At 65.5% G+C, this 24,159-nt stretch overlaps 1 protein-coding gene across 4 annotated transcripts in view; it reads right to left on the bottom strand.

Annotated features, from left to right (window-relative positions):
• The window catches only part of ERI3 (ERI1 exoribonuclease family member 3), a 251,599-nt gene continuing 227,440 nt past the window's right edge, over positions 1–24,159 (bottom strand). For all 4 annotated transcript variants that reach the window (XM_073357948.2, XM_073357949.2, XM_073357951.2 and 1 more), the window contains exon 8: positions 1–1,455. In XM_073357948.2, the coding sequence (XP_073214049.1) occupies positions 1,373–1,455 (83 nt within the window). In that variant the 3' untranslated portion in view covers positions 1–1,372. The remainder of the gene's footprint in view (positions 1,456–24,159) is intronic.

Raw genomic sequence — 24,159 nt, 5'->3', positions numbered from 1 at the left:
CCTTTTTCCCCAAACTTTATTCATGTGGCACATTTACAGCAAGGATCGGGAGAACTAGACGATGGGGATGGTGGGTTTGCGTTATCGGCTGGTTGAGCTGGACACCACACACCATGCAGTTGTTTACCGCTACGTTCAGTGCCTGTATTTTCTTTCTGGCGACCGAGCCGGCTCAGCCCCCGGCTGCGGGGCGGGAGGGAGCCGGGCGCTGGCGGGTCACGGGGCCACGTGAGCGTGGGCACCGGAGCATCACCACGGGCCAGCGCCAGGCGAGGCCTCGGCTCAGCAGGGATCTGGCGTCCTGGCTGAGCCGCAGGACCTCCATGGCCCTGCTGCCACGGAGCCTGGGGTCCGAGGGGGGACGGCCTCTCGGCCTGCCCCACGCCTGCCCCCAAACCCACCTGGATGGACGGGGCCCAAGTCCCCCCGGTCGGAGGGGAAGAGGCAACAAGCCAGCTGCTGCTGAGCCTGGCAGGGAGCCTGCGAGGGGCAGAGCCCGGCCGGCGGGGAATGGGGCAGGCGAGGGCAGAGCTGCAGCTCAGCGGGCGGGCAGGGGAGGGGGCGCTCACGCAGTGGACGGACCCCGTGCCTGGGGCGGTGGGACTGGGGGGCAGAGGAATGACCGTTGTTCCGTGTACACTCGCTGGTGCGTCCACTGCCAGCAATGGACCTGGTGCCCCCAGGAGCTGGAACCGCTTTGGCCGGGGGGGGGGAGGGGGGCGGGCAGGAGCCCCCCTCCTGCCCCCTGGGAGAGCCACGAGCGGAAGGGCCAGGCGGCCTGCCGCCGCCCGCCCCCTGCCCGGAGCCCTGGCTGGCGAGCCGGCGGGCAGAGAATACAGGCATTTGAGCTGGAGCAGAAAGCCGGGTTGCGGGGACACACAGCGGGGTCGGGGTTAGTGTTCACGGCGAAGGGGCGAGGAGCGGGCTGGGAGGGGCAGGGCGGGGGGCGCAGCTCCTGTGGCCATGTCAGGCGGGAGCCGCCACGCAGCGCCGGCGGGTCGCCCGGCAGCGCCCGGCAGGGCCTGGCCACAGGGGAACAAACACAGAACAGAAAGAGGGCGGCCCACGGCCGGGGGGCACGAGGGGGCAACGGAAACCAGGGGCACAGAAAGAAGAAGGAACCAGAGCTCTAACCAGGTGGTACAAGCGCCGTGGGCAGCTCCGGGGGCGATGGCCGGAGCAGCCCAGACAGGGGGGTCCACGTTGGGTCTACACAGAGATTTTCCTTTCCATATGTACAACCTCTGCTGGCAGAGCAGCGGAGCTGGGTGTGGCGTTGCCTCTGTCCTCGGTTGCCGTTCGAATGCGCTCGCCCGTCCTCCCGCAGCGGAGGAGCCGGCCGCATGCAGCCCTGTCCGGCCCGCCCCGCCGATCAAAAGGGTTTGGAGGTCTGCTTGAAGATGAAGCCTCTATGGGCCAGCGTCTTCATGATGTTAGCGATGTTCTTACAGTCATCTGCGGAGAGAGCAGAGCCGGGGTGAGGGCCGGCCCCCTGGGCCGAGGCAGGACGCCTGACCCCCGCGCCTGGGGACGGCAGAGCCCCTCGCAAAGCGCCCGAGCCAGCCCCGCCGTCGGCACGGGGGCCCCGCAGCGCCGGGGGGTTAGAAACGCGGCCCTCGGGCGTACCCAGCCGGTGAGCGGCTGGCTGGGGATTGACGGTGGGGACGCCCCTCGCCGAGGGGTGCGGCAGGCAGGGGTAGGGCGTGTGCTTGTTGGCTCCCCCATGGGGTAACGGCTAACGGGGCACACGGCCTGCCTGGGCAGTGCAAACGACCCCACGGCTGCCCAGCAGCCTAGGGCAGCTCCCAGGAGACAGGGAGGGCCACGGGGCGCCAGAGCCGCAGGTGAGGTCGTTACGCTCCAGAGTAAACGCCTATAAAAAAAGCCACCGATTAACCCTGCCCCACCTGCGGCCCTACGATCACGACCCCTGGCCCGGCCCTACAGTAACAACCCCCCCCGGCCCGGCCCTACGATCACGACCCCTGGCCCGGCCCTACAGTAACAACCCCCCCCGGCCCGGCCCTACGATCACGACCCCTGGCCCGGCCCTACGATCACGACCCCCCCTGGCCCGGCCCTACGATCACGACCCCTGGCCCGGCCCTACGATCACGACCCCTGGCCCGGCCCTACAGTAACAACCCCCCCCGGCCCGGCCCTACGATCACGACCCCTGGCCCGGCCCTACAGTAACAACCCCCCCCGGCCCGGCCCTACGATCACGACCCCTGGCCCGGCCCTACAGTAACAACCCCCCCCGGCCCGGCCCTACGATCACGACCCCTGGCCCGGCCCTACAGTAACAACCCCCCCCGGCCCGGCCCTACGATCACGACCCCCCCCTGGCCCGGCCCTACGATCACGACCCCTGGCCCGGCCCTACAGTAACAACCCCCCCGGCCCGGCCCTACGATCACGACCCCCCCCCGGCCCGGCCCTACGATCACGACCCCCCCTGGCCCGGCCCTACGATCACGACCCCCCCCTGACCCGGCCCTACAGTAACAACCCCCCCGGCCCGGCCCTACGATCACGACCCCTGGCCCGGCCCTACAGTAACAACCCCCCCCGGCCCGGCCCTACGATCACGACCCCCCCCTGGCCCGGCCCTACAGTAACAACCCCCCTGGCCCGGCCCTACGATCACGACCCCCCCCCGGCCCTACGATCACGACCCCCCCCGGCCCGGCCCTACGATCACGACCCCCCCTGGCCCGGCCCTACGATCACGACCCCCCCCCTGACCCGGCCCTACAGTAACAACCCCCCCCGGCCCGGCCCTACGATCACGACCCCCCCCTGACCCGGCCCTACAGTAACAACCCCCCTGGCCCGGCCCTACGATCACGACCCCCCCCTGACCCGGCCCTACAGTAACAACCCCCCCTGGCCCGGCCCTACGATCACGACCCCCCCTGACCCGGCCCTACAGTAACAACCCCCCCTGGCCCAGCCCTACGATCACGACCCCCCCCTGACCCGGCCCTACAGTAACAACCCCCCCGGCCCGGCCCTACGATCACGACCCCCCCCCGGCCCGGCCCTACGATCACGACCCCTGGCCCGGCCCTACAGTAACAACCCCCCCCGGCCCGGCCCTACGATCACGACCCCCCCCTGACCCGGCCCTACAGTAACAACCCCCCTGGCCCGGCCCTACGATCACGACCCCCCCCTGACCCGGCCCTACAGTAACAACCCCCCCTGGCCCGGCCCTACGATCACGACCCCCCCTGACCCGGCCCTACAGTAACAACCCCCCCTGGCCCGGCCCTACGATCACGACCCCCCCTGACCCGGCCCTACAGTAACAACCCCCCTGGCCCGGCCCTACAATCACGACCCCCCCCTGACCCGGCCCTAAAGTAACAACCCCCCCGGCCCGGCCCTACGATCACGACCCCCCTTGACCCGGCCCTACAGTAACAACCCCCCCGGCCCGGCCCTACGATCACGACCCCTGGCCCGGCCCTACAGTAACAACCCCCCCTGGCCCGGCCCTACGATCACGACCCCCCCTGACCCGGCCCTACAGTAACAACCCCCCCGGCCCGGCGCTACGATCACGACCCCCCCTGACCCGGCCCTAAAGTAACAACCCCCCCGGCCCGGCCCTACGATCACGACCCCCCCTGACCCGGCCCTACAGTAACAACCCCCCTGGCCCGGCCCTACGATCACGACCCCCCCCGACCCGGCCCTACAGTAACAACCCCCCCTGGCCCGGCCCTACGATCACGACCCCCCCTGACCCGGCCCTACAGTAACAACCCCCCCTGGCCCAGCCCTACGATCACGACCCCCCCCTGACCCGGCCCTACAGTAACAACCCCCCCGGCCCGGCCCTACGATCACGACCCCCCCCCCGGCCCTACGATCACGACCCCTGGCCCGGCCCTACGATCACGACCCCCCCCTGACCCGGCCCTACAGTAACAACCCCCCTGGCCCGGCCCTACGATCACGACCCCCCCCTGACCCGGCCCTACAGTAACAACCCCCCCTGGCCCGGCCCTACGATCACGACCCCCCCTGACCCGGCCCTACAGTAACAACCCCCCTGGCCCGGCCCTACGATCACGACCCCCCCTGACCCGGCCCTAAAGTAACAACGCCCCCGGCCCGGCCCTACGATCACGACCCCCCCTGACCCGGCCCTAAAGTAACAACCCCCCCGGCCCGGCCCTACGATCACGACCCCCCCCCCTGACCCGGCCCTACAGTAACAACCCCCCCGGCCCGGCCCTACGATCACGACCCCCCCCCGGCCCGGCCCTACGATCACGACCCCCCCCTGACCCGGCCCTACAGTAACAACCCCCCCTGGCCCGGCCCTACGATCACGACCCCCCCTGACCCGGCCCTACAGTAACAACCCCCCCTGGCCCGGCCCTACGATCACGACCCCCCCGACCCGGCCCTACAGTAACAACCCCCCTGGCCCGGCCCTACGATCACGACCCCCCCTGACCCGGCCCTAAAGTAACAACCCCCCCGGCCCGGCCCTACGATCACGACCCCCCCTGACCCGGCCCTACAGTAACAACCCCCCTGGCCCGGCCCTACGATCACGACCCCTGGCCCGGCCCTACGATCACGACCCCCCCTGACCCGGCCCTACAGTAACAACCCCCCCGGCCCGGCCCTACGATCACGACCCCCCCCTGGCCCGGCCCTACAGTAACAACCCCCCCGGCCCGGCCCTACGATCACGACCCCCCCTGGCCCGGCCCTACGATCACGACCCCCCCCTGACCCGGCCCTACAGTAACAACCCCCCCTGGCCCAGCCCTACGATCACGACCCCTGGCCCGGCCCTACGATCACGACCCCCCCTGACCCGGCCCTACAGTAACAACCCCCCCGGCCCGGCCCTACGATCACGACCCCTGGCCCGGCCCTACAGTAACAACCCCCCCCGGCCCGGCCCTACGATCACGACCCCCCCTGACCCGGCCCTACAGTAACAACCCCCCCGGCCCGGCCCTACGATCACGACCCCTGGCCCGGCCCTACAGTAACAACCCCCCCGGCCCGGCCCTACGATCACGACCCCCCCTGACCCGGCCCTACAGTAACAACCCCCCTGGCCCGGCCCTACGATCACGACCCCCCCCGACCCGGCCCTACAGTAACAACCCCCCCGGCCCGGCCCTAAGATCACGACCCCTGGCCCGGCCCTACAGTAACAACCCCCCCGGCCCGGCCCTACGATCACGACCCCCCCTGGCCCGGCCCTACAGTAACAACCCCCCCTGGCCCAGCCCTACGATCACGACCCCCCCCTGACCCGGCCCTACAGTAACAACCCCCCCGGCCCGGCCCTACGATCACGACCCCCCCCCGGCCCTACGATCACGACCCCTGGCCCGGCCCTACGATCACGACCCCCCCCTGACCCGGCCCTACAGTAACAACCCCCCTGGCCCGGCCCTACGATCACGACCCCCCCCTGACCCGGCCCTACAGTAACAACCCCCCCTGGCCCGGCCCTACGATCACGACCCCCCCTGACCCGGCCCTACAGTAACAACCCCCCTGGCCCGGCCCTACGATCACGACCCCCCCTGACCCGGCCCTAAAGTAACAACGCCCCCGGCCCGGCCCTACGATCACGACCCCCCCTGACCCGGCCCTAAAGTAACAACCCCCCCGGCCCGGCCCTACGATCACGACCCCCCCCCTGACCCGGCCCTACAGTAACAACCCCCCCGGCCCGGCCCTACGATCACGACCCCCCCCTGACCCGGCCCTACAGTAACAACCCCCCCTGGCCCGGCCCTACGATCACGACCCCCCCTGACCCGGCCCTACAGTAACAACCCCCCCTGGCCCGGCCCTACGATCACGACCCCCCCGACCCGGCCCTACAGTAACAACCCCCCTGGCCCGGCCCTACGATCACGACCCCCCCTGACCCGGCCCTAAAGTAACAACCCCCCCGGCCCGGCCCTACGATCACGACCCCCCCTGACCCGGCCCTACAGTAACAACCCCCCTGGCCCGGCCCTACGATCACGACCCCTGGCCCGGCCCTACGATCACGACCCCCCCTGACCCGGCCCTACAGTAACAACCCCCCCGGCCCGGCCCTACGATCACGACCCCCCCCTGGCCCGGCCCTACAGTAACAACCCCCCCGGCCCGGCCCTACGATCACGACCCCCCCTGGCCCGGCCCTACGATCACGACCCCCCCCTGACCCGGCCCTACAGTAACAACCCCCCCTGGCCCAGCCCTACGATCACGACCCCTGGCCCGGCCCTACGATCACGACCCCCCCTGACCCGGCCCTACAGTAACAACCCCCCCGGCCCGGCCCTACGATCACGACCCCTGGCCCGGCCCTACAGTAACAACCCCCCCCGGCCCGGCCCTACGATCACGACCCCCCCTGACCCGGCCCTACAGTAACAACCCCCCCGGCCCGGCCCTACGATCACGACCCCTGGCCCGGCCCTACAGTAACAACCCCCCCGGCCCGGCCCTACGATCACGACCCCCCCTGACCCGGCCCTACAGTAACAACCCCCCTGGCCCGGCCCTACGATCACGACCCCCCCGACCCGGCCCTACAGTAACAACCCCCCCGGCCCGGCCCTAAGATCACGACCCCTGGCCCGGCCCTACAGTAACAACCCCCCCGGCCCGGCCCTACGATCACGACCCCCCCTGGCCCGGCCCTACGATCACGACCCCCGGGGCCTGGCCCTGCGACAATGACATCCTGGGAGCAGCTTGGCACCAGTGACCCCACAACAGCCCTGTGCCAGCTGCACACCGGCAGGCTCTGCCATCTCATCCCGTCTGGGAGCAGGCGCCTTCCCTGCCCACGCCCCCGGGGCCGGGTCTCGTGTGGGAGCTCGGCTCCTTGGGGGGGCTGATGCCCCAGCCCCCCCCAGCGTGACTGGTCCGGGGACTGTCCTGCCTCCTCCATGGGGGAATTCCACGGCAGCCTCTGTCCCACGGTGCCCCCAGCCCGACGCCTGCACCGTCCCGGGGCCTCCCCCGTCACACACTCACGGGCAGGGAGCGAGTCCCCCGGCACCGTCCCCAGGCCGAGCAACGCAGCTTGGCTCTGCCAGCCCCCCGACTCAGCCCCTCGCTCCAGGGCCTCCGGCGGGTCTCCCTGGGGCTGCTCCTGCCTTTGTCCTGCCCCCCGGCCCAGCTCGGCGCCCGCTGTCCCAGCCCTTTACAGGCCCTGTCCCCTCTGAGTTAGTTTCCCTGTAACACACCCCCCCCGGTTCGCCGGGCCCAGCTCGCCGGCGCTCTGCCCTGCGACCCTGGCCGGCTGCCGGAGGCCCCGTCCGGAGCGGCTTCCGCCGGGCTCACATCCTGGCCGCTGGGGCCCAGCTGGGCCTCGTCCTGCTCAGCTGGGCCCGGGCCGGAGATCGGCATTCCCGGAGGGTGAGCGCGCTGCGACTCGGCAGCCTGCCCGGCGACCCGCCGGGGCACACGCGTCGCCCCGGGCCCCCTGCAGCCCAGTTCCGCAGCCAGCAGCAGGGGGCGCCGCGTGTCACGTGCCACCCCCCCCCCCCAGGGCCGGCCAGTCCCACAGCCAGCAGCCACCCCCGCCCCCCCCCGCACCCGGGGCCGGCCAGTCCCACAGCCACCAGCAGGGGGCGCCGCGTGTCACGTGCCACCCCCGCCCCCCCCCCGCCCCCGGGGCCGGCCAGTCCCACAGCCACCAGCAGGGGGCGCCGCGTGTCACGTGCCACCCCCGCCCCCCCCCCCGCACCCGGGGCCGGCCAGTCCCACAGCCACCAGCAGGGGGCGCCGCGTGTCACGTGCCACCCCCGCCCCCCCCCCGCCCCCGGGGCCGGCCAGTCCCACAGCCAGCAGTGGGGGGGGGGCGCCGTGTGTCACGTGCCACCCCCGCCCCCCCCCGCACCCGGGGCCGGCCAGTCCCACAGCCACCAGCAGGGGGCGCCGCGTGTCACGTGCCACCCCCGCCCCCCCCCCCGCCCCCGGGGCCGGCCAGTCCCACAGCCACCAGCAGGGGGCGCCGCGTGTCACGTGCCACCCCCGCCCCCCCCCCGCACCCGGGGCCGGCCAGTCCCACAGCCACCAGCAGGGGGCGCCGCGTGTCACGTGCCACCCCCCCCCGGGGCCGGCCAGTCCCACAGCCACCAGCAGGGGGCGCCGCGTGTCACGTGCCACCCCCGCCCCCCCCCCGCACCCGGGGCCGGCCAGTCCCACAGCCACCAGCAGGGGGCGCCGCGTGTCACGTGCCACCCCCCCCGGCACCCGGGGCCCGTCAGACAGCGCTGGGCGCACACAGCCGGCAGCAGGGGGCGCTGCATGTGGACATGCCAGTTGAGCCACAGAGGCAGTCGCAGGCAGGACGAGGGCACAGACCCTGCAAGGTACGTGGGCCCCTAACGCCCACTGAACTCAGGGCTGGTTCGGTGCCTGAACCCTCTGAGGATCTGGGCCTGGGTCCCCAGCAAGTGCCCCCAGAGGCCGGTCCTGCGGGGCCTGGCCAGACCCTCTCCTGCCAGGAGGGCTGCGGGGGGCAGGGCTCTGGGGACCGACGTGCCAGCGGGTGGGGTCGGGCAGGGCCCTGTCCAGGGAAGCAGCAGCCGTGATGGGAGAGGAGGTGGCGGAGGCCGAGCGCAGCCCCCAGAGCCACGTCCCAGCACGTGTCACCTCTGGGAGGGAGGGACGGAGCCCACCCGCCCCGCGGGCCCACAGACCAGTCAGCGGGCGTCCCTAGAGAGCAGCTGCCGTTCTGCACCTGTGGCCCCATCCGCGCCCGGGAGGCTCATGTCACATTCATGCCCCCCCCCCACGATGCCTTCACACCGCCCAGTGGCCACGCTCTGAGCCCCTGGCCCCCCCACAGCCCTCGATCCTCTCCCGGGGTTAGGGGTAACCCCAGCCCTGCCGTGTGGCCCCGATCGCTCCCCAGCGCCAACCACCCCCGATCGCTCCCCAGCGCCAACCACCCCCGGGCTCCCCACCGTCCCACCCCCGATCGCTCCCCAGCGCCAACCACCCCTGGGCTCCCCACTGCCCCACCCCCGATCGCTCCCCAGCGCCAACCACCCCCGGGCTCCCCAGCGCCAACCACCCCTGGGCTCCCCACTGCCCCACCCCCGATCGCTCCCCAGCGCCAACCACCCCCGATCGCTCCCCAGCACCAACCACCCCCGGGCTCCCCGCCGCCCCACCCCCGATCGCTCCCCAGCGCCAACCACCCCCGATCGCTCCCCAGCACCAACCACCCCTGGGCTCCCCGCTGCCCCACCCCCGATCGCTCCCCAGCACCAACCACCCCCGGGCTCCCTGCCGCCCCACCCCCGATCGCTCCCCAGCGCCAACCACCCCCGGGCTCCCCACTGCCCCACCCCCGATCGCTCCCCAGCACCAACCACCCCCGGGCTCCCCACCCCCGATCGCTCCCCAGCGCCAACCACCCCCGGGCTCCCCGCCGCCCCACCCCCGATCGCTCCCCCCCGATCGCTCCCCAGCACCAACCACCCCCGGGCTCCCCACCCCCGATCGCTCCCCAGCGCCAACCACCCCCGGGCTCCCCGCCGCCCCACCCCCGATCGCTCCCCAGCGCCAACCACCCCCGGGCTCCCCACTGCCCCACCCCCGATCGCTCCCCAGCACCAACCACCCCCGGGCTCCCCACCCCCGATCGCTCCCCAGCGCCAACCACCCCCGGGCTCCCCGCCGCCCCACCCCCGATCGCTCCCCCCCGATCGCTCCCCAGCACCAACCACCCCCGGGCTCCCCACCCCCGATCGCTCCCCAGCGCCAACCACCCCCGGGCTCCCCGCCGCCCCACCCCCGATCGCTCCCCAGCGCCAACCACCCCCGGGCTCCCCACTGCCCCACCCCCGATCGCTCCCCAGCACCAACCACCCCCGGGCTCCCCACCCCCGATCGCTCCCCAGCGCCAACCACCCCCGGGCTCCCCGCCGCCCCACCCCCGATCGCTCCCCAGCGCCAACCACCCCCGGGCTCCCCACTGCCCCACCCCCGATCGCTCCCCAGCACCAACCACCCCCGGGCTCCCCACCCCCGATCGCTCCCCAGCGCCAACCACCCCCGGGCTCCCCGCCGTCCCACCCCCGATCGCTCCCCAGCGCCAACCACCCCCGGGCTCCCCGCCGTCCCACCCCCGATCGCTCCCCAGCGCCAACCACCCCCGGGCTCCCCGCCGTCCCACCCCCGATCGCTCCCCAGCGCCAACCACCCCCGGGCTCCCCGCCGTCCCACCCCCGATCGCTCCCCAGCGCCAACCACCCCCGGGCTCCCCGCCGCCCCACCCCCGATCGCTCCCCAGCGCCAACCACCCCCGGGCTCCCCGCCGCCCCACCCCCGATCGCTCCCCAGCGCCAACCACCCCCGGGCTCCCCACTGCCCCACCCCCAATCGCTCCCCAGCACCAACCACCCCCGGGCTCCCCACCCCCGATCGCTCCCCAGCGCCAACCACCCCCGGGCTCCCCGCCGTCCCACCCCCATTCTCCACGGGTCTTACGACCCGCCCTGGGCCAGGGCCCGGGCCCAGTGTTTGCCCCCAGCACGGGACGCTCCGTCTGCACATGCAGGGCCTGATGCGACCATGCTGCCATCCTGCCCCCGCCTGAGACCTGCCGATTTCCCCGGACTCTGCTCCCCTCCCTAACCCAGTGGCAGTGGCGGACCCAGGGCTCGCTGTCTTGGACCCAGGGGCCCAGCCGGTTTGGGAGCTGGATGCTTGTCCCCAGACAGGACGAAACCCTGCTCCCACGGCTCACCTGGCCAGCTGTGACTGCATGCTGCACAGGCCAGATTCCTGCACCGGCCTCGGCCCCGTCCCTTCCGCCTGCCCTTCATCTCTTCGGGTTATGTGGCTGGGAGCTCATTAGGGCCGGGGCTGTCTGATCTCACTGGGGACCTCCCCACCCCAGCAGGCCCCTGATCTCAGTGGGGACCTCCATGTGCTGTCCTCGGACAAAGAGCCAGCCCACGTGCTGGTGTCCCTAAGCTTAGCTCACGTAGAGACCAAGATTCAATTATCCAGCCCAAGCATCCGATCCTCTGACCTGCCTGTGGCCAGGAGTTCTGCTGGCCAACGCCACTTTCCCTTGCAGGAGCTGGCTCTCATGTCAAGGGCCGGGGGAAGCAGGCAGGGCCGAAGCCTTCCCCCGAAGAGCTCCTTGCCCCAGCTCCGGGAGGCGGTGTGCTCTGGAGCAGGGCTGGGCTGGCGAGGACGGTGCTGCCCGTTGCCAGCGGTGGGATTGGCACTGGGGAGCTGCGATGGTGCGGGAGCAGAGAGGCTGCGGGTGGCGAGGCGGGAGGAACGGTGCCTGCTTGTGTTATTTACCTGGGACTAAACGCAGGCACCGTTTGCTAAAATAGAAGCTGGGCTTAAATTGATTCCTGGTGTCTATATTTCATGTTGAAAATTGGCTTGTAAATCCATGTTTTGATCTATGGGGGCCGTCTCCTTAAGAAAAAGCAAGAGTAAATGTGTAATTTCTCCCTTGACAGCACACAGCAGAGAGGCGATCCTTCTTCCCGCTCCCCTCCGATTCGGGACAGCTCCACTCCCTCTGATTACCACTCTCTCTTCCTCGCCCCACGCCTTGATGTCTCCATTTCATTACCGCCCGGCCATTTATCAAGCTGTTACCGTAAGGGTGACTTTGCCCACTTGCGTGTGGCAGCGGAGCCCGGCTGCCGTGGGGAGAGCGTGCCACGCCGGCGGGGGACGAGGGGGGGCACAGCCCCCACCTCGGCACCGCGGATGGATGTTCTGGGCGAGGGAAAGCCGCATCATTACTGATGTGTAAATGATAAAGAAGCCTCCACATTCATCTCGGGAGGGTAAATCCAGGGAGTGCTTTATAACCAAGCTGGAGCGATAATAATGTGAAATTAGGTCTCTCTATCAATGGGAGGAGGCCTTTTAATCACGGCTTAAAGGGTGCAAATGCTGTTTATCATAATTGAACTGTATCCGGGCTAATTGTGCCCATATTTCACTGTCCCAGAGACAGCAGCCGGGCTGGTGACAGAGTGCTGTGTGCCAGGACCAGGCAGAGCCCTGCCCGCTGCTGCCCGGTGCCACCCACAGCCGCTTAGCAATGAGAAGAGGCTTTGATCTCCCCGCTAACCCACCGGGGCTCTGCTTAACCCTTTGGGTGCTGGGGGCGGGGCTGGCTCCAGAAGGACAGAGCTGCCCTGGCTGCGCACCCTGGGACGTGCGTCTGGGGGTGCTGGAGCTATGGGGCGCTGTGCAGCATGGGGTGTGAGCTCTGGGTGCTCTGGGTGCCCGCCAACGCCACTGGGACAACCCTGCCTGCCCGGAGTCGGGGGGAGCCCCCTGCACCCCATCACGTCCTCAAGGCCCCCCTTCCCCAGCACTCTGCCTCCCGCTGCGGCCTGGCCGGGGGGCGAGGGCCAGGGATGCAGGGCTCTGTGCAGCAGTGCGATTGCACAGTGACTCCCTGGCCAGCTGGGCTCCCTCCCGGGCACCGAACTGCTCTGCGGGATCGTTTCGCGCCCCCCACCCGGCTGGAGCCCCAGGGCCTCTGCCTAGGTCAGACACAGCCGCCCGGCAACGCGAGTGGTGCCACCCCTGGAACGCCACGAGCTGGGACGCGCCACCAGGAAACCCACCGGCCCCGCCCAGCCCGGGGCAGCCAGTCCTGCTCCAACGCCCGGCCCCAAGCTCATCCTGAATGGCCAACCCATCCCCCCAGCCTCTGCACAGCCAGGAATGCCGGGCACGACTGACGGGGGGATTGGAGCCTGGCGCTCCTCCCCAAACACAGCCCTACACCCCCTCTAGGATTCAGGTCCTTCCCCCTCCCCAACATTCACCCACTTCTCCCTCTTGCTGGGACTGAGCCAACTCCCCTCCGCCCATCCATGGGTGCAGGCCAAGCAGGGACCGGCACGGGGGCTCGATGCTATGGGGATGGGCACTGCAGAAGGACTCAGGCAGACGGGCAGCCTGTCTGTGCTGGGAATTCAGACAGCTTCTGTCCCAAGTGAGGGGTTTATGGGTGGGTGAAGGGTTCCCATGATGAGCGCCCCACAGACCACATGGAAAGATCGGGTTTTCTGTACTGTCCATCTGCCAGAGCCAGTCTCTACCCCATGTCCGCCCTCGGGGATCTGGGGCAGGGGTTTCCAGGACTGCTCTGCCCCACGATTCCTTTCTCCTGAGCTTCCAACACCCCCAGCCTGGCCCCCGCCATGCTGACCCCATGTGGAGCCCCCCACCTGGAGAGAGCCGGGCTCCTGCTCCGTGCCCTGCAGCTTCCCCCCAGGGCATGGGGCCAGCACGCAAAGCTCCCTGGACAGCCTGCGGGCGCTGGGTGGGAGGCTCAGCTCTGACCTAGCAGGATGGTCCCACCCCGCACCCAGGTGCAGGAAATGTTGGTCCGTTCAAGCTGAAGGAGGGGGTTACACCCCCAAAACGCTAGCAGTGAGCACGACTCTCCTGCCCAGCAGCCCAGCCGCCAGCACGGCTCTGTAACAGACCCGCCGCTTGCCCCGTCTCACCCCTTTCCCACGGTCTGGCTCAGCCGGGAGAGGACAGGACGGGGGTGTGTGTGCACAGGGAGTCGAGGCCTTTGCCAATCACTCTCACCTAAGGAACACGGGGAGAACTTGCCCCCTTGGAAGAAATAAACCCAATGGTCATTTGGTGGCTCACAGACAGGGCTGCACTGGGACCACCCCCAGCCCAGCGGAAGGCTCGCATCCCCTCGCTGCTGGGGAATCACGGACTACAGGCGCCCTGCGCTTTACAGTCATTCCCTTCACGCTCCCCATCCCCAGGGCCGGGCCGGAGCCCCGGCCCACAGAGAGCCCCAGTCAAACAGCAAATCCACTGCAGCACTGGGACTGGGAACCAGGTACCCTGCTCTAACCACTAGCCCCTACTCCCGTCCCTTTCACAGGGATGGGCCACCATCAGCCAGCTGCCTCCCTCTGGTTACCAGCGACACCCCGAAGATGGGGCTGGAGGAAGAGATCCCTTCCCCAGGAGCCAGGTGGAAGCTGCCCTGTCCCCTTTCCACTCCCTGGGATCAGCGCCGAGGTGTGGGGGGGCAAGCGAATGCAAAGGGCAGGAAGGCGGTGATGGCATGGCATGCCTGTTCTTCTGGGAGGAATGTCACCGAGTGGGTCAACCAAGGCCGTTGGGCCAGGATTTAGCCGTCTCTTTCCACAGGCTCTGCTCTAGCCAGATGGGCCAGGCACAGCCATGCGGGATGGGCTCTGGCCTGGACTACGCAGGAGGTCAGACCAAATGGCCACAGGGGTTTCTTCAGGCTGTAACAGCTGTGAATGAGTTCAGGGCTGTATGCCTGGCTCCGCACAGCCGCTGCTCTGTGCCTCGGTTTCCCCGTGTGTACCCTGGGTCTGAGGACATAGAACCCCCCAGGATGTCTGCCGAGCACGCTCAGATCCCCAGGTACGCAAAGCGCTGTTATCGGCCAGTTTCCCTGTGGCGTTTCACAGAGCACCGAACCCCGCAATGAGAGAAGGGTCCCCGCTTAGAAACGAGCGAGGCGGAGCTGGGACCGGAGACCTGGCTCCATTCCCGGCTCTGCCACAGGGCACGCCAGTGCCTCAATTCCCCCCGTAGCCTGGGGTAGCGAGGCAGCTGGGGGCCCAGCGGTGGCTGGAGAGGTGGCCTGAGCCAACCTCCACATTATTCCTCCGGAGACGGCTTAGAAAGGCGAGAAAAACGGAATATCGGGAAAAACGCAGAAACCAGCATCCAGGCGCCTTGTTCAGAGGGGAGACTGTGACATCACAGGCAGCTCAGCCAATCATCAAAGCATTGGCTCGGCTGCATGCTGCTCTCCGATTGGGTCAAAGCAGGTCCAAGTCAGGCTGGGGTTCTGGGAGGCGTCCCCGCTCTGAGGTCAGCGTGATGACCTCAGCCAGAGGGGCGCAGGGGAGGTTGGCCGGCAGCCGAGCTCTGCCCGGGGGTGGAAGGCCGTCGGGCGGCCGTGCCGGGGCTGAGGGAGAAGCGTGGTTACTTACACCACGCCTGGCGAGGCGCGAAGAAGCTGGGGGGAAGGATTATTCCGTCAGGCGGCTGCTGGCACAGCGCACGGCCCCTGCAGTTTACAGCGACGCACGAGTGTCACACGCCAGGGCACGCACGCACACGCTTACACGCACGCGTACCCAGGGTGCACACACACACTCGGCGCCTGCATGACACTCTCTGTTCTCCGCAGCAATTCTTGGCACTGGCGATAGTCCGCCGGTGGGGAGCAGGGGACTGAAGAGGGGCTGCGCCTGGAGAAGACGAGGGATGATTCTCCGGATCGTCGGTACCATCGGGGTTGGGCTAACCGATCAAGTGCATTGCCGGAGCACCTACCCGACGAGGGTTGTGGTGGTGACCTGGGGGAGTCCCCCCAACCGAGCAGGACCATTCCGAGGGTGAATATTGGGGCCACGAGCGCCGTTTGACCCCGCTGTTGTGTAGCCTGTGACCAGGGTGCCGGATGCCAACTCCGTGGGTAAGATGGGGAAGTGCCCGGTGCTGCCGGAACCTCCTGGGAGTCACGCTTTGGGAACAGGAGTGGTGGAGTGTGTCGGATCCGCAGCATCTGAGTCAGAAATCTCACCAAGTGGTGGAGCTGTTCGACCCTCCGGAACGGGGGGCAGCAGGAACATAGCGCGGGAAGGGTCCTTTCGACTTGGGGATAGGCTTGGGGCCTGTGGAGACCGGAGTCCCTCCAGTGCAAACAACAATGGGGACCCGGGGGGCTTCCAGGTCTCCCACGGGCCAACAGGGCTGCTGGACGCTGCTGGTGCCGGGAACTGCATCTGTCTGGGGACCGTTTCCCGGACTCGGTGCAGTCGCAGCTGGTGGAGTTGCAAAATCCGTGATTGGTATGGGCAGATCTGGCCATCGGTGTGACCGTTTCTCACTCTGGTGAGACTCGGAACACGTGGCTCCATCGGGGCCGGAGCCGAATCCTTCTTAGACTCACTGCCACGCTTATGCGCATGCTTCCTTGGTCCGTGGCCAGGCCCCAGCACGGGGTCCGTGGCACTGGTGCCCGATGGAGGCTTCGCGGTGGGGGGAGTGCTCTTCACTTGCACAGGCTGATGTGCAGGGGGGGTTCCCCGGCCAGGATCCAATGCCGGTTCCAGGGCAGCGGCCATAAGGCATGTCCTGAGGCGGAGACCCTGGTCTCCCGAGTACGGGCAGGAACGGAGAGGCAGATCCTGCCCCTGGACGTGAGGTGGGCTCCCCCTTGCAGTACAGACAGCGGTGGTGTGCGTTGCAGGTAGCACCGGTTTGGACCCCAGGGTCTTTGGCAGAGCGGGGATGGAACAGGCAGGCGGTAGGGAAATGCCCTCCAGACGGCAAGAGGAAAATGAAGAAGAGAGCAGGCTGGCCTGGTACCTAGGCCTGAGGGAGGGCCTGTGGACCTGGGACAGGTGTTGGGTCCTTTGGGATGGGGAGGAACCTGAATGCTGCTGTGATCCCTGGTGTAAGGGCCCATCTGGCGTCAAGGCAGCTCCCCTGGGTGGTGAGACAGGTCAGACCCGCAAGGGGACTGCATGGGATGCCGTGGTGAGGCTGTTACAGCGCCGGAGGAGTTCGCCCGCGGTCCTGGGTTCGAGTAGAGAACACACAGCCACGGCGGGGGTTGTGCCCGGGTTCCCCACAGCCCGCCTGGAGGCTGGCACCCACGCTTCTGGGTCGCCGCAGGAAGCTCAACAGCCTATTCTTGTCCCACGCGCACACCAGGGAGGGCTGGGAGCGCAGGCCGCCTGATGCCCTCGCCATCTCTTCCCCTCGACCTGAGGGCCCCAAGCTAGCGGGAGAAGCTCCCTTGTCCAACGGAGTGTTACCCACACCCCGGCCAAGCCACGACACTGACTGCTCCTGGCGCAGTGCCCCTGATCCGAGCTTAGGGTTCAGTTCCTGGGTCAGGAAACACGCCCACTACTCCCTGAAAAGGGGGGTACATCAGGCCCCACGGAGAGCCCCAGCCAGCCGCTCCCCAGGTCCCACACAAGGCACCTGCCAGGCGCTGAGAGGGAACGGCTCATGCCAGCCGTGAGAAGCCACTGGGGAGTGCCATCTGCTGCTGAGCCTGGCTCACACTCCACATGACACGCTGGAGGCCCAGCCAGCCAGGGACACAAGGAAAACGCCAGGGGAACTAGCCCGGAGACCAGGCTTGCGCGCTAAGCTCTTCCCAGCTGCCAGCTAACCACGCTGGTACCAGCAGGAGAGAGAATCTGGCCTGGCTGGAATCCCGGTGCCCCGCGGACAGGCCTGGTCTCTCTCCCCACTCCAGCTAGGGCCGGTCGAGCGGGTCTGCTGGGGAGGCTGCGGCCGTGTGCCTGGCACTGTCTCAAGGGCCTCCCTTCCCAAGCTGTTCTAGAGGCTTCATGGACTCCCCGGGCAGGCCCTGCAGTGAGGCACCCACGCAGCAGCCGTATCCAGAACCCACCCCCCAGCCAGCTGCTATTCCCTGCCCAAGGACCGAGCCCTACCCTGGTGCAGACACACACCCAGGGCACTCAGAGCTCCGGTGCTGGAGCCACGCGTTGGGCTGGGGCAGACGGATGCCACTGGGACGACACGCAGCCAAACCCCAGACCCCGTGGCATGGCCAGCGGTGCCTCGTCAGGGCCCCCGTCCTGTGCTCAAGCCTCCAGCCAAAACCCTGCACTTCCCGTATGCTGCACTTCCCCACTTCCAAATCGCTAACGAGTGCATTAACTAACGGTGAATGGGCAGCCCTGCCTGGCAGCCCCCGGCAGCGAAGGATGATGCTCCAGCATCTTATGCAGATCAGACTAGTGGTCACAAGGATCTGCTCTATGAACCCCTGCTCCGTCCTCTTAGAAAGATGCCGCAAATTCCACCCAGAGCCACAACTTCCTTAGCACCAGGTCCCTGGATCTCGGAGGGAGACTGCCTGTGGCTTCACCGCGGCCTTTCTCCGGGCCGCTGGGGTTCGGGCAGATCCATGAGATACAGACGTGAGACGGGTCCCCCCTGAGCAGTACCCCCCACCCCCTAAGAACACAAGCCTGTGATCACGCTGGAGTGCAAAGCCTGCCATAAGTCATTTAGCTCGGCTGATTCCAAACCAGCGCGAAGGTAAACACGCGTATGACAATTACCCATGTAAAAAACCTCCCCAACAACAGACCAACTTTCTAATATGCAATTACAGCCGGCTATTGATTTTACAATGTAATCCGCTCCGATTGATTTAATAACACAATTACAGGCTGGCTCTCGGGATATTAGAGCGGGAGATTTTCATAAACTCCAAAGGAAAAAACCAAAGCGGCTTTTAAAAGAAGCCCGTCAGAGGCTGGTTGGGGAATTATCCGCGCTACGGAATCCTCCAAGGCTGCCCGGTGGTGCCCAGCGCAAGGCATTTCTGTGCCAAAAATGGCAATCGACAACCTGGGAGCACACTGGTGGGACGGCTTTCTCTATGCGCCACCCCCTCCTCGGGTGAGCCCGCAGGCCGGCAGCTGCTCTGACGGCCATGGAGAGCCACGGGCACACCACACCCCCAAGGGGGAGGCAGCAGAGTGCCTAGACAAAGTGGGGCGGGCACCCAGAGAACAGCTGTGACCCTTTCCGGGGCTTTCAGCATCCCACCCAGAGCCTGGAAACCCTCTCCACTCTGCACCCTCGCTCTGGTGCCATTGCCGGGAAGGTTGTGATGCCCCCTGTGCCATTACTAACCTGCGGGCACTCTACAGCCAGGCAAGCCCTTCTCCCAGGGTGGGGAGAACACGCCTGTGAGGCACACAGGCCTCCTGAGAGCAGGACCCTGACGCCCCTAAACCTGAATGCAGAAATACCGGCGGCTCTTAGGCCTCTGCGCTGATGCCCATCACCGGAGGATCTGGGCACTTTCCATGTCTAATGGATCAGCTCTGCCAAGTGCCTAGGGGTCCATGGAGTCTGGCTCGTCTCCCATCCCCGGGAAATCTCTGCTGGGGGGAGGATTTTTGTGGGGGTTGTGGATTCCTTTGACAGTTTCTTGTCCTATTAATTTGGGGGAGGCGAGGGGTTGGTGGCGGTCGCGGGTGGAAAAGGTTCAGGGTTTACTAGAGTGGCATAGGTTCTGCATTCACCTGCTCTCCTCCAGGTATGTCTTCGGCTGCCCCATCCCTTAGGGGCACGCGCTGCTTTGCAGGTCTGGGGGCAAGGAAGGGAAGCAAAGCCTGGTGTGCCAGGACTCCAGCCTGGGCCTCGCAGAGCAGAGCTTGCTGGGCCACTCGTTGCCTGCGTCTGAGAGGCTGCTGGGAAGCTGTCGTGAGGAGCTCAGGAGTCTCCTCCCCTACACAGGAGTCACTGATCCCCAAATCCCCAGGCCGGAAGGGACCTCGTGGGGAGCTAGTCTGACCTCCTGCATAGCACGGGTCAGAGACCTGCCCCACAATAGCTCCTAGGGCAAGTCTGGGAGAGAAACAGTCACTGGTGTGTTAAACATGGCCAGGGACACAGAATCCACCACAACCCTGGGGAAATCATCCCATGGTTAATGACCCTCACTGTTAAAAACCGACGCCTTATTCCCAGTATGAATTTGTCTGGCTTCAGCTCCCAGCCACTGGCTCGTGCTAGCCGTGTCTCTGCTAGCCCGGAGGGCCCCTGAGTAAATATTTCTTCCAAAGTGGACTGGGATCGAGTCAGCCCTGAACCGGCTCTTTATTACATTGAACAGACTGAGCTCCTTGCATCTGTCACTCCAAGGCAGGTTTTCTAACCCTCGAATCACTCCCGCGGCTCTTCTCTGACCCCTCTGCACTCTGTCACCACCCGTCCTGAATTGTGGGTGCCGGTTCACTTGAGCCAGCCCCGGCTGTCTGGGGAGGACTCTGCAAAACACGAGTGTGCCCGGGCCCCTGCCACATGCAACCTACGGTCCTGCACCATGCGCCAGCCCTGCCTCTGCCCCAGGGCATGCTGGGAGGAGGCCTGGAAACCCCTCAACCTCCATCTTCCCACGGGCTTGGTCTGTGCAGGAAGCAGGCACATGGCTCAAAACTGCTCCCTTCCCCAGCCAGGTTCTGGGTATCCAGCCCCCACCGCTTCCCCTGCGCTGGCCCCACGTCCCACCCATCCCGTTCCCACTCGCCGGGGCTCCCCCTAGTGTTCGCCTGGGGACTCCACAGCCCGGAGGCTGGGAACCCACCAGCGGGCCCCCGTGGGGCAGGGCTGGGCCTTCTCCAAGGTGAAACTACCCCGGGCCCAGGGCCCAGCGCCCAGCGCAAGGCGAGGTCCTGCTTGAGCCTGGGCCTAGGGCATGGGCTGGACTGAGCGGGCCCTAGGCCTTGTTTCACCCAAAGTGAGCAAGTCTGCCCCTCTGAGTCCGGTGCACTCACTCCAGACGCACCCGGGTGTAAACCAGGCCCCAGCACTGTCGCTGCTGTGACTGCCGGCCTCTCGTCCCTCAGCTGGGGCCGTACCTGCACGTGCCCACGCGTGGGCCCCTCACACGCGAATTTACACACGGCTCACCTGGTGCCACACGCACGCACACGCACACGCACAGCTGGTGCCAGACACCCACATGCATGCACACCTAGTGCCACGCACACGTCTGTACACACACGCACACACCCAGACCTGTGCCACACACACACGTATGCACACACTCACACACGCACACACCCAGACCTGTGCCACACACACACGTATGCACACACACACGCACACGTACAAACATGATGATGCCACACGCACACACACACACGGTGTCCGACCCACACACGCACGCACACAAGTGCACACACACACACACACCTGGCGCCCAACCCCCCCACGCACACACACACACACACCTGGCACCCATCCACCCCATGCACACGCACGTACACACACACACACCTGGCGCCCAACCCCCCCATGCACACGCACCTGGCGCCCAACCCCCCCACGCACACGCATGTACACACACACACACGTGCACGTACACACACACACCTGGCGCCCAACCCACACACACGCACACGCACGTACACACACACACACACCCACACCTGGCACCCAACCCACACACACGCACATGCACGTACACACACACACCCACACCTGGCACCCAACCCACACACACGCACACACACCTGGTGCCCAACCCCCCACGCACACGCACGTACACACACACACACACGTGCACGTACACACACACACACCTGGCGCCCAACCCACACACACACGCACACACACACGTGCACGTACACACACACACCTGGCGCCCAACCCACACACACATGCACGTACACACACACACGCGTGCACGTACACACACACACACACCTGGCCCCCAACCCACACACACGCACGTACACACACACACACACCTGGCGCCCAACCCACACACACACGCACACACACACACACACACCTGGCGCCCAACCCACACACACACGCATGCACATGCACGTACACACACGCACGCACGCTCTTCCTCTCTCTTTCCCTCAATGTATTCCTGACTTTATGGGCACATTCTTCTTGTCAAGCTGACAGGGCAGCTAAGTGGATTTCTCCCTGATACACGGACGGATTATCACATTACTCCAATGTCCTACACAAACATATTACTTTATATTCAATAGCCCTAATGAATATAAACGGCTTTTTCTTTTTGGGGGAGGGGGCAATCTATAGATTTTTAATGAGGCCACTATTAACTCCCTCCTCTTTAAAGCAGCCGTGGGTGCAGCCTCTGACGAGAAAATCAATGGTGTTATTGTAGGAATATTGTATATTGATATTGTAATAATAAGATGCAATTGATTTAGGGGCTGTTGTGTGGTGTGTATGAATGGGGTCAGCGCGGGGTTACTCGGACAGGCTCCTATCGCTTTACTTTGCTGCCCTCTCTCTGGGTTTGTCCCATCTCAGGGAACCACCCCCCTCCCACCCCTAGGCCCAGGCCGAACCACCTGGGGATACCTAGGAATTGCCGGACTTGAGTCCATCTAGCCTAGTATCCGTCTCTGACACTGGCCAACCCCACGTGCTCAGAGGAAGGTGTAAGAACCCTGCAGCAGGCAGATGGGAGCCGATCTGGGTCTCAACCTGGGATCGATGAGCTAGAGACTGGCTTAAACCCTGGAGCAGGAGGTGATTATCCCTCCCAACCCTGCTTTTTTTAGCATTGCCACAGTAACGCCTCCATCTGTTCTTGTGATCTACATCCAGGCGCTCTTTGAATCTCACTAAGTTCTTGGCCTCAGTGCCATCCTGTAGCGGTGAGTTCCACAGGCACACTATGAGCTGAGGGTTTGAATTTGCCACCGTTCACAGAATGCCTCCTGGTTCACGTGTTGCGATAGCGAGAACAGGCGCTCCTGCTCTCCCGTCGCCACAGACAGTCTATACTCTCAGCCAGTCCCAGCACCAGAGAAGGGCGTTTGAGGCTTCTGGGTGTCAGCCCGTATCCTGCCATCACATGTTTCACCCCCGAGGCCCCCGGCACACAGAGCCAGATGCTGATCTCCATCAGGCCAGTGGAAACCAGGAGTAACTCCACTGTTGTCAAACCAGCATGAGGGAGCTCAGAATCCGGCCCAGGGAGTTTGCTTTTTTAAAGCCAGACCCAGGTGTGGGTCTCCCGCAGGGTGCTGCCAGGCCAACGCGACAGACTTGGCCCCTTCACATGGGACTGAACGGTGCTGTGCCCACTCCACGGTGAATTCCTCCCTTGGGACTTGTGACCTGGAGTCCAGGAGAGCTGGCTGTATTTCAAGGAATCCCTGTTGAGGTTACAGGGACAAACCATCCCGATGAGTCGAAAGAATAGTAAATATGGCAGGCGACCAGCTTGGCTTAATGGTGAAATCCTAGCGGATCTTAAACATAAAAAAGCTTACAAGAAGTGGAAGGTTGGACATATGTCCAGGGAAGTGTATAAAAATATTGCTCGGGCATGTAGGAATGATATCAGGAGGGCCAAATCGCACCTGGAGCTGCAGCTAGCAAGAGATGTCAAGAGTAACAAGAAGGGTTTCTTCAGGTATGTTGGCAACAAGAAGAAAGCCAAGGAAAGTGTGGGCCCCTTACTGAATGAGGGAGGCAACCTAGTGACAGAGGATGTGGAAAAAGCTAATGTACTCTATGCTTTTTTTGCCTCTGTCTTCAAGAACAAGGTCAGCTCCCAGACTGCTGCGCTGAGCATCACAAAATGGGGAAGAGATGGCCAGCCCTCTGTGGAGATAGAGGTGGTTAGGGACTATTTGGATTCACCAAGGGAAGGTCATGCCTGACTAATCTAATTGCCTTTTATGATGAGATTACTGGTTCTGTGGATGAAGGGAAAGCAGTGGATGTATTGTTTCTTGACTTTAGCAAAGCTTTTGACACGGTCTCCCATAGTATTCTTGTCAGCAAGTTAAGGAAGTATGGGCTGGATGAATGCACCATAAGGTGGGTAGAAAGCTGGCTAAATTGTCGGGCTCAACGGGTAGTGATCAATGGCTCCATGTCTAGTTGGCAGCCGGTATCAAGTGGAGTGCCCCAGGGGTCGGTCCTGGGGCCGGTTTTATTCAATATCTTCATAAATGATCTGGAGGATGGTGTGGATTGCACTCTCAGCAAATTTGCGGATGATACTAAACTGGGAGGAGTGGTAGATACGCTGGAGGGGAGGGATAGGATACAGAAGGACCTAGACCAATTGGAAGATTGGGCCAAAAGGAATCTGATGAGGTTCAATAAGGATAAGTGCAGGGTCCTGCATTTAGGACGGAAGAACCCAATGCACAGCTACAGACTAGGGACCGAATGGCTAGGCAGCAGTTCTGCAGAAAAGGACCTAGGGGTGACAGTGGACGAGAAGCAGGATATGAGTCAGCAGTGTGCCCTTGTTGCCAAGAAGGCCAATGGCATTTTGGGATGTATAAGTAGGGGCATAGCGAGCAGATCGAGGGACGTGATCGTTCCCCTCTATTCGACATTGGTGAGGCCTCATCTGGAGTACTGTGTCCAGTTTTGGGCCCCACACTTCAAGAAGGATGTGGATAAATTGGAGAGAGTCCAGCGAAGGGCAACAAAAATGATTAGGGGACTGGAACACATGAGTTATGAGGAGAGGCTGAGGGAGCTGGGATTGTTTAGCCTGCAGAAGAGAAGAATGAGGGGGGATTTGATAGCTGCTTTCAACTACCTGAAAGGGGG

Source organism: Lepidochelys kempii, chromosome 8 (assembly GCF_965140285.1).
Source record: "Lepidochelys kempii isolate rLepKem1 chromosome 8, rLepKem1.hap1, whole genome shotgun sequence".
NCBI lineage: Eukaryota > Metazoa > Chordata > Testudines > Cheloniidae > Lepidochelys > Lepidochelys kempii.
Note: the sequence above shows the minus strand (reverse complement) of the source record. Positions and strands in the feature narration are given on the sequence as shown.